Source organism: Humulus lupulus, chromosome 2 (assembly GCF_963169125.1).
Source record: "Humulus lupulus chromosome 2, drHumLupu1.1, whole genome shotgun sequence".
NCBI classification, from domain to species: domain Eukaryota; kingdom Viridiplantae; phylum Streptophyta; class Magnoliopsida; order Rosales; family Cannabaceae; genus Humulus; species Humulus lupulus.
This window is the reverse complement of record NC_084794.1, coordinates 145,763,657-145,774,294: the sequence shown is the minus strand read 5'-3', so window position 1 is coordinate 145,774,294 and position 10,638 is coordinate 145,763,657. Positions and strand designations below refer to the sequence as shown.

At 33.1% G+C, this 10,638-nt stretch overlaps 1 protein-coding gene across 17 annotated transcripts; it reads right to left on the bottom strand.

The window, feature by feature from the left end:
• Positions 1 to 1,412: 1,412 nt before the first annotated feature.
• LOC133818600 (uncharacterized) lies at positions 1,413 to 9,692 on the bottom strand. Of its 17 annotated transcripts, none has more exons than XM_062251568.1 (16): positions 9,474 to 9,692; positions 9,114 to 9,232; positions 8,829 to 8,892; positions 8,108 to 8,174; positions 7,913 to 8,026; positions 7,149 to 7,259; positions 6,904 to 7,029; positions 5,541 to 5,600; positions 5,365 to 5,457; positions 4,088 to 5,264; positions 3,818 to 4,002; positions 3,649 to 3,691; positions 2,933 to 3,043; positions 2,025 to 2,129; positions 1,804 to 1,914; positions 1,413 to 1,674 (listed from the first exon to the last, which is right to left on the bottom strand). In XM_062251568.1, exons 11-16 carry the CDS (start codon positions 3,886 to 3,888, stop codon positions 1,480 to 1,482), a joined length of 636 nt encoding a protein of 211 aa, XP_062107552.1. In that variant the 5' UTR covers positions 3,889 to 4,002; positions 4,088 to 5,264; positions 5,365 to 5,457; positions 5,541 to 5,600; positions 6,904 to 7,029; positions 7,149 to 7,259; positions 7,913 to 8,026; positions 8,108 to 8,174; positions 8,829 to 8,892; positions 9,114 to 9,232; positions 9,474 to 9,692; the 3' UTR covers positions 1,413 to 1,479. The 17 variants fall into 17 exon arrangements, with proteins under 17 accessions (XP_062107552.1, XP_062107554.1, XP_062107565.1 ...); XM_062251570.1 differs by having other exon boundaries at positions 3,818 to 3,960; XM_062251581.1 differs by having other exon boundaries at positions 5,365 to 5,452.
• Between the last annotated feature and the right edge of the window lie 946 nt (positions 9,693 to 10,638).

Genomic DNA, 10,638 nt, shown 5'->3' with positions numbered 1-10,638 from the left:
GACTCTCTTACCCCAACTCCTTCACCATCATGTGATGCCCTTTCAGGATGTCTCGTAACATAGAGCTTCACTTGTGAATAGAATTCACAAGGAAAAAATTCCATATTTACACCAAGACTTAATACACTCTTTATGAATCTTATCATTCTCATAGGCCTCATTACGAAACTCTTCCATCTCATTCAGCTTCAAAGAACTATGATATCTTGCTGTTGTGGCATCCATATTCAACTCCCTCATTGCCCAGTAAGCATTATGTTCCATCTCCACTGACAAATGACATGCTTTACTAAAAACTAACTGGTAGGGTGACATGCCAATAGGAATCTTATATGCAGTCCTGTATGTCCATAATGCAACATCGAGCTTCTTAGACCAATGTCTTCTTGATCTATTGACTGTCTTCTTAAGAATACTTTTGACTTATCTGTTGGTTTTTATAGATCAAATCAGAGATTATACGCAGCGGAACAACAATCAAAATTGTTAATTTAACCCCACAAGATTTCTAGATCTACTTCTTCACACACACACACACATGTATATATATATATTGAATAAAAGATATGAATAGAAAATTAAATCAAGTCCTTCCTTGCAGCTAGCTTTTTGTATGGCAAAAAATCCCTGAGATCTCACAACAAAATCTTCCAAAATGTTCTCAGCACACATAGAACGAGTGTGGGCTCACTATACAAAATAATAAGCAAATTATATTCATCAGATGTTCTCAACACATGAGATCTGATAAAATTTGGACCTAAGTATGTGAAGAACAGTGACCTATACACTACAAGAAAAAATTCTTTTAATAACACCGAAAATGTGTTATCAAAACATACCATAACACTTTTTGATGTGTAAGACCGACTATGTTATCGTAGGTCAGGGTACTTTACATAACACTTTATCATTGTTATACAGATGTGTTATTATACTGTCAATGATAACACACTTTCTGTGTTATTTTAATATATAGATAAGTGTTTAATTATGCTATTTATAGTCGATTATATAACACATTTCAATAGTTATAAATTTGTGTTATACTACACTTTAGTATAACACTTTTTTTATGTTATACTACACTTTAGTATAACACATTATTTGTATTATATAATGAAGTTTGCATAACACAATTCTTTGCATAAAAAGTGTTATTGTAATAGATATTATAACACAATTTTCGTATTATTGTTATATTTAGATATGTTTAAATTCTCATTATATATTTTATTTATATAACACTAATTTATTCTATTATATTTTAATTTTTTTATATAATTAAAATTAGCTTTCTAATATATACTAGTATCATCAAATGAACTTGATTTTCAAATAACAAAAAGTAAGAACATTCAACATTGTATTAACAATCTACAAATTAGTTTAAAACATTCAACACTGTCATCAACAACAAAATGTTCTTTAAGTATTCAAGGAGTCTTAAATATTCAACATAGTTAAAAGTTACTACTTTCAACACAAAATACTCTTATTGATATGACTATCAGAATTTACAACATAACAAAGTACTGCATCTACAAGGCTTGAACTTTTAGACTCTACTGGCCCAGAGGAAACCTCAATTGCTGGCAGCTTCCCATCACCAGCATTACCTGGTTGGACGTCCATAAACTCTTTGGTGGCAAATACAGCAATAAAAAAAGCAGGCTGTATAGAACACAAAGTTCAATATATACAGTTAATGAGAAATCCCGAAATGAAAGAACAGAAAATTACCTAAGAGTGATACACTTATTGACACCAGAAAACATATACAAATGTCAAAAAGTAGCACACCTGATAACGAGCAGCAGTAGTGAAAAGATTGACGGTAGCAACAAATAAGTCTTCGTTTTCTTCAGATTCCTCTAGTAGAATAAAGCTTATAGAATATTTCAAATCAGCAACCTAGATGGTGTATTAATTAAAATATATTAAATGAGAAACAATGGGTCAGTTGTTCAAATAAAAAAATTAATGATCAGGAAAGAAAATGCATTAACTCAAACATGCTAAACCTGTTTATCATCTAGACCAAAGCTGCTTGCAGAAAAATATGGTGGCAAGAAATCTGCTGTCATCAACAGCATTGACAGTACTTTAGTGGCGCCAATCTGTATGGCCTACATGGATAAGTTAAAACTCCTTAGTAAAATGTAGTAAAGATTGCCAACAATATAGGAATAGCCAGTCTACATACAACCATTAAACCATAAAAGGGGTCAAAAGCATATAAAGGGTACAGAAAAGCTTATCCCAGGCTATGTGCTCAGCATAATTTCTCATTAACAATGATGGAAACCTTGCACTTAATGCCATAGTAAATCTATAATTAGATCCATTTTACATGAATAGACTTTCACATTTTAGAATGGGGATACACCAATTGAAGTAAAGCATGACGAAACAAATGCAAGTTAAACTATGCGGTATCCATCCCGTCAATATCAAACAATGAAGTTTACTTATGATATGAAACTATGAGTTTCATTAGTATTCAAAGCCATGATTGATACCAACAAAATAGATAAACACTAAAGATATGCCAAGGTCCAATATAAATGTTTTCTGTGGAAGAAATCACTTCATCGTGTCTCTTTGGGTTTCCTCAACCAAAGAATTTAGAGACTGCCCCTTCTTTTTGTATCTACCATTACTGGATAGTGTGCTTCAATATATATATTAATATATACATATACACATATACAATTTACATGCAGAATCCACAAAATGTTGGTGATGAATGAATGTGTGAGTCTAAACTGAGAAAATCAGAAGACCAAAAAGGAAAAAGAACAGCAACAAAGTAAAAGAATCTTTAAGTGCTGTTGTAGAATGCATAACAGGCAGAGAAGTTCCCCTCAAATAAGAGGAAACAACATAATATGAAAAAGGTTTTCAGTTCAAGCATCGAGAGAATCCTTACAGGATTGCGAAAATAAGATACCAAGGAGACAACAGCAGCAACTACAGATATTTGTTTTGTTGCAGATGACAAAACTAATTGAAGAAAGATGGGGAGGCTGGAAGATGTATCCTGGAAATTTTAAATAATAGAACATCATCTCTTGTAATTAAAATGTATTAATCACAGAATCAACAAAAATCATAAAGAGAGAATTCTATTAACAAAGGCATATTTTGCAGCTTTAGACAAACAAAATTTTTGAATTCTGGCCCAAAAAATAGTTAGTCAAAAGATCATAATACAATTACTCTTCTTTGCAGCAAAGAAGGTTAATAATTTGCAATCCTCAAAAGGAGTAGCTCTCAAAGTTAGCATGTAGTTTGCTTCTAGAAGGCCTGAGGTAGTCCCCACACAAGCACTTCTCATAGCAACTGTTATAGTTTCCCACACCCTAAATATTGTAAAGTTAGGGGGAACCCCAGTTTCGAACTTGGGCTCGCTAAGCAGGTCTATGGGAGTTCTAGGTATAAAATATTTTTGCTATGAGAACAATGTTCAGATTTAACTACATCTAATAACCATAGCACCAAGAATTGCCAACATCTATGTTACTAATTCCAACTTGGGCCAAGAATAAAAAAGTAGCCATCTGTTTAATGGACAATGTACCTTAGGAAATTTGGCAAGCACATTGTATAGAATATCCAAAACAGATGATATAGCAAGTGATAAACCTTCAATTTTCGTGACATCAAAGAGACGGCTAACATGAAGTTTCTGCAATATAAATGGAAAAAAACAAGACAATAGAAGAAAAATATTATAGGAAGAAAAATGCTCAAATCAGTGAAGAAACAAAATTAAATATCAAATTCTGACCAAACAGAATCAGAGCATTCAGACCTCCAATGCTTGTGAAGTCTTGCAAACAATCCGAAAAAGAGCACTATGGATTGAAGAATCAGAAGTAACATGTCCCAGATGACCCCAACCAGCTTTCCAGCGTATGATGTCAACGCGATATCTTTTTTAATCAGTTTAAGCACCTAAAATTGATTTTTTTAAAAAAGAAAGAAAATCATACTAGCCTGTAAAGAACAACCAGTCTTTAAAATATTGACCTCTGATGTGTAGAACTATATTAAACTTGGCAAATCAAACTAAAGGCCTTACCTCAAGGAACCATTAGTGACAGTATCAAGAATATTTGTATTTAAAGCCACATCAAATAAATTTTCCTTAACACCTGCTGCAGAAACATATGAAGGGCAACTGACCAAAAAAACAATGTAAAAGTCATCATAATCAGAAGTAAGGCTTCAGGCAAGCAAACAATTTAAGTATAAGCCAAGAGGCCCACAAAAAAATTTATAGATCTATATATACAAAAGAATAAACTAAAGGGAACAACGCTAGATACAATGCTATATCTATATATATATAAATAGATAGATTGAAAGTGAGAGGTTATTATTAATTAAATTTTTCTAGAACACTTGAAGCAAATAGGATTACACACTAGGTAAATAGTTAGCTGCAACTGGACTAATTTGATCATATTATAGATCAACATCTAATAGGATAAAAAGACAATAAAATATTGGTATGGTTTTACGACCCCAGACCTAATTTTTTTTGTCAGCAATAAAATAAGGGGCCAAAACATGATTAGAATGGTAAAATGAGACACTTGAAAGTTAAAAGGGCCAAAGTTAGAATGGTAGTGCATAAAAAAATAGGGACAATGGAGACCCGAGTATATCCACAACAGCAAAAAAGCCACAGCCAACAGCAGATCATAAAAACTTCTGTAATGCTTTTTTTTAATGCAAAATGAATGTCCAAAAAGCAACATGCCACCTTCACAGATCAAAACAAGAAAGGGAAACTTTTCTAGAGCAATTATCATCATATTCATCATCTATCGCATATAACGGTTACATGAAAAGACTGTAAAGCCAAAGCGGTAATCATAGCTGGTTTGTAGTTATGGTGTTCAGCCAAAGATTCCTACACATAAAGTTGGTCTTACATAATAAGATCTATTGCTGAGCTCTATTAGTTTGTGTAGAGCAGAAAACATTTAAATATTCAATATTGACTATCGAGAATTGTTAATGGAAATTAACTATGGACAATTTAAGTTTTTCCTACTATCTAGAGACATTGTAATAAGGAAGTTATTAAAGGACATATCTTGAATCAGGTTGAAAGAGTGGTCAGTTTTGCCTTTTCTCTGAGATGCCAACACTGAAGCAAAGCTTTAATCATCAGGTGGGAAATCATCATCCGAGGCATTCTCAAAAAGGGAACCCAAAGTTTTCCTCAAAATGCTAAAAGTTTTGCCGTCCTGAATCCAAATAGGAATGCTAATTAGAACTGGCAGAAAGAGACCCAAATGGCTTGAGCTCAGAAAACCTGAAGTTTATGATTAGTAATTTAGTATATACCTGAGTTTTCCTTTTTTAAAGAATCCTCCAATCAAGTAATCTTATCTCCGTAAGCTTTCTCATGGTTTGACATCATACTCTTTTCTTTCTTCACTGATGTCATTTATTTACAACAAGACTACTTTAATTACATTTCTCTACAAGGGAATGAAAAGAGTAGTGGCCTGTAAACTTACTCATTTGTTCATATCACTTTAAAAGCCTTTCCTTCTCTTCTTCAAACTTGGAAATGGTATCTGGCACCAGAAAATGAATCTATTTAACTTATTATTGTCACTAATCTTACCCATATAGCATGTTGGTAAGTAAGAAAATATAGAATAAGAATAAAAGAAATGTGGAACTAACTATTGTATTACAACATGAGCCAATACAATTTCAGAAACAAAATTTAAAGAGTTCAATCCAAATCACATGTCCATTTTTTTGTCTCTCTAATCATTGAATGGAGAACATATCATGTTATGAATTGAAACACCAAATGTGGAATTAAATTTAAATTTAAATAAGAGAGAATACCTTTCAACGCCTGCAAATGGGTTGCTTTTTCCTTAAAAATTGCTGATAAAAAAAACACTTTGGATTAAAAAAGCTTTGGGCATTTATGTTTGTTTTTTTTTTTAATTATCTAAAATCTCACAAAATTTTCACTGCTCTCATTTTTTTCCTTCTTCATTTTCAAATCTGTCTTCATCTCTCTCTCTCAAAAAAGAAAAAAGAAAAAAAAAGAGAACTCTAGGCAAAGAACACCCATACTGCTTTTGTCTATGCACCCAACCAAATCAACTAGGACTTGTTAAAGACAAGGAAAATTCCTAAATCTCAACAGAATTGCAAGACCAAATATAGGAGTTTTTTTTTTATATTAACTGAACTTGAAGATGAGAAGAAAACTGTGGGATTAGCAATAGAAGGCTCAGAGCTAAATCATGTTCACCCATTACTAAATCAAGTAGACTTGAAAAGAAAAGCTCAAAATAATGAATCTCCTTTACTCTATTCCAAATAACAGAGGTATGTTTTAGATAATGTGTATTTTAGGAACTAATTGATTACCATAAAAACAGAGCAATTAGACTAAGAGACAAAAGGATTTGAATCATATCCTTGATCATGGGAGCTTTAATTTTTTTCTACGAAATAAAAATTAAACAAAACAACATTGTTAACTACTATTTTAAAACGTATATTGTTCACTGAGACTATGCATCTTTTCTATCTCCTCTACCTTTTCTCTGTCTCAAGACTTATATTATTAGCCAAGAAATATATAGCTCACCCTCTAAAACTATCTTGAATACTTCATTAAACCAAAGGGCTCATACAACATATTCTGTCTATCCAAGCTCATAATGTATATACAGTTTCTTTGGATCATTTTGTCGTACACTTGTGGGGCATTGACCATTAGTTCAAGAGTAACATAGACCAAAGTTACCTTACACTACCTTGAACCTCAATACAAAAAAACATTCCAAAACTAACCCAGAACATTTTCAAAGAAGCAAAGGACAATAGATATAAGGCAAGAAAACCTACCTCTGCCCACTCACAGCAGTTTCTTGAGCATGAAATGAGCTGCCAATGCCCATTAAAGCAAGACACACAACCTAGCAGGTATTGCTGCAGAAGCTTTTAGTCCAAATCCTTTCCACCTTTTCTATACTGCATATTCAATTTTACAAGACATGTTACTATTTATAGTTGAATCAGAAAGTATAAACATTGATAACAAACAAAAAATGAGTAGAAATAATATTTATAAGGTAAGCTAAAAAATGTACCTATTATTCCATCTTCGAACCAAATATAGACCCTATTGCCAAACATAATGTGTTTAAGTTGTTCCAATTCCAATCCTCACCACGTAATTGCTTGCTTAGCTTCTTTAGCATCTGCATTATACAAGGATACACAACATAAGAAAGAATTTATAATGAAAATAACATTTAACACATCTCTTGTAAGACTAAAATTAGAGTATGGATGTTCATCTCTTGTAATTTTCCAAACTAAAAAGCATACTTTCTGTCTTAATTATAGAATGAATCATGGACAATAATCAGCAGCTAGGTCAATCATCCTTGTAAAGTATCAGTACTAACAATCCAAACAACAAAAAGAGAGCTCATAATCAATAATTAGACTATAAAATTGTTGTAAAAGAAATAATTATACAGTAAAGTTAATGAAAAATCCAAAAACTCACACAAACACAAAAATGAACACAGCCCAAATCTAAAGGACTATTATTAATTAAAACTGCCATATTCAAACAATTTAAAATATGAACCTAAACTTGTATCAAAGTAAGAACAAAATAAGTGAGGAAAGAAAGGTGTGAATAGAGAACAGAGAGTATAGAATCACCTTGCTAATTTATTTATATATACACAAAAATTAGAATAAAGAAGAACATGACAAAAGCAAGTAAAATTACTTGTTCACATTTGAGGATGAATTGAAAGAATTAAAAAGTAGTTGGATGTAACCTGTACCTATGTACTGTTTTGAATTCTTTAACAAGTCTATTAAAGGATGAACTTACTATACATTAATTAAAGACTGTTTTCATGGGAATGAGTTATCAAAAGCATGAGAATTTTGAACAAGGACACCAGCAATCTACCATGGATTTCCTGCTGAATCAAGTAAAGAATACCTACACCAGAAATATGTGGAAATTGTAACTTAAGACTTTAGAATCAAGTATAATGATAGTTTGGAAGAGTTAATTCTTCACCTTGGTTGTAATACATCACAGGTTGGTAAGAGCAATGTCCATTGAGTAGTAAATGATTTAGAATCAGCTGATATAAATAATTGTGATAAGTTCACATAAATGATGATAAGTGTGTTAAATAAGTATAGGCCAACATAATCATTCAAAAGTGTGATAAAGTAGTTGCTGAATTGGAGACCCTTTATGTATATATTGACATAGTTAAAAAATCAAGCAAAGTTAACATTCCAAGATGTCGTTTAACTCACAAATGGAAAGAGAGCTTCTACAAATATACCACTACACACTTAAACAGAGTGGAGAAGAGAAGACGTGTACCTCAATTGAAAGAAGAAAAGAGCAAAGAAATGGTTATATGTGCGAATCTATAAAAATGGTGATAATCTATATAACCAGGACCTAAAGTACAAATATAGTCACTCCAGTCTAAAAACTCACACCTCACGGCTGCATTCAACACATCAAATATTAACCCTAATTGACCAACACCGAATCGTGCAAGGAAGACCGAAATTGAACAAGAGAGATGCTCCTGTTTTTATTCTTTATTTCACATGTATACACACATTATAATAAATCTTATTAAGAACAATTAAACATAAGCGTATACAATGCACAGAAAATTAATAAGGAAATTTACACACATATATATAACACATACATGTATATAGATAAAGCATAATATTTGAAATAACAAACAGAATATCTTAAAAGAATATACCTTCTTATTCAGTTTCTAGAGATCTTTCTCCTCTTTTGAAAGTTTAAATCAAGCCCTAAATCAACTTTTTCCAACCATAATTGTAATGAAGTGCGACCGAAAAAAAAACACAAATTAAGAGCACAACAGAGAGACTGGAGCATAAAAATACCCCATAAATACAAAAATGGATATTAAAAAAAAAAGCTTATAGTAACTGAGAGAGGGACAAAAACCGGAGATACCCTGAGTGAGAGAAAGAGAAAGGTAACCAAGGAAAAAAAACAAGAAAAAGATTACACATACCTGGGGATTCCGTGTGAAAGAGAAAGAGGCAGTGAGAGAAAGAGAGAAGCGGTGAGAAATAGGTAACGTTGAGTGAGAGGAGGAGAGGGTTTGGGGATTTGGTGAGATAAATAAAGAGACTGTGGATCATACAACACGAATGGATCAATTATAATTTACACATACAACACGAATGGATCAATTATAATTTACACACTACTTAGTAACCTAAATGTTAAAGAGTTCATCTTGGTTACTTCAATTGGTAAATTTCTCAGATTTTCTAGATCAAGTATCATAAATGTAGCTCAATTTTGGAAACAAAACTAACATAAACGCTAAAATCAACAATTGAGCTGAGCAAAAGTACCATGAACTCACCTCAATGCACGAAGCCTCATCTGCTGCTCGATGACGACTCTCCCAATCGATGACAACCCTCCCAAGAATTCGGCATCCGCAGCTCGAATCCAACGTGAATGGTCCGGAGTCCCGACTTGGCGAGGATCGAATCGGTCTCATTGCTAGCTCCACCAGCCTCCACCACGATCCAAACGACATCGTACGGCACCAGCATCAGCGAGTGCATCAGACCGGTCATGTGAAGGGCCTGGAAAATTCTCACATAAGTGGGAGTCACCACAATGACCGTTCTAGGGTTCTTGACTCCAAATTGACGCCTCTGCTCCCTCTGAACCGTGTCAATAATCTGGTGCGCCTTCATGACCTCAGTCGGATTCGGATGCGGCCAAGGTCTGATTCGGATCCCGTGGCGGCCAACCACCACACGGCTAGTAGAACTACTAGTGAGGATAGTCCTATTCATCGGGAATTCATCACCGGAAGGATTCGAACGATGGAGCAAGTCAAAGGGACAACCACCACCACCACCACCACCACCGAGCTCAGAAACAGACCGAAACGGCACAGCAAAAAGATTATTAGTAGAGGACTAGAATTTTGGGATTTCAGTGAGCGGTAGGGAGAGCTGGGAGTTTGAGGCTGTGGGGAAATTTATGGGAAATTTGGAGAATTTCCCCTCGGAAAGTTTGGAAATTTTTTTAGAGAGGTCTCGGAGGTTCGGGAAAATTTGGGGTTTGGGTAGTAGATTTCTGCTAGGTTTAGATAGATGTGAGGGAGACAGAGAGTTAAGAGAGAGAATGAGATTTGTAGATTTAGAAAATGAGAATAACAAGTGACATAATACAATATTTGGCACAATTATTTCATTTGCCGCCAATTAATGTATTTGTGCGCCATTTTTTTTATGTCCTGCCAAATTTTATGGGTTTAGGATAACACTTTTTTAAAAGATTTATACTTAAATGTTGTTGAAAGGGTTATTTGGTGTAGTGTATGCTTGTATCACTGTTCTCTTTCTCTCAGAGAGATTTCACGATATATTTTCTATCCCTGAAAAGTATCGTTCTGAAAAACTTATATCCTATATTTAATATATCCAATATATTAAAAATAAAATATTAGTTATTTTAAACAATTTGAAAATAACTAATCAGTTATGAGATTTTGATTAAATAATAATATT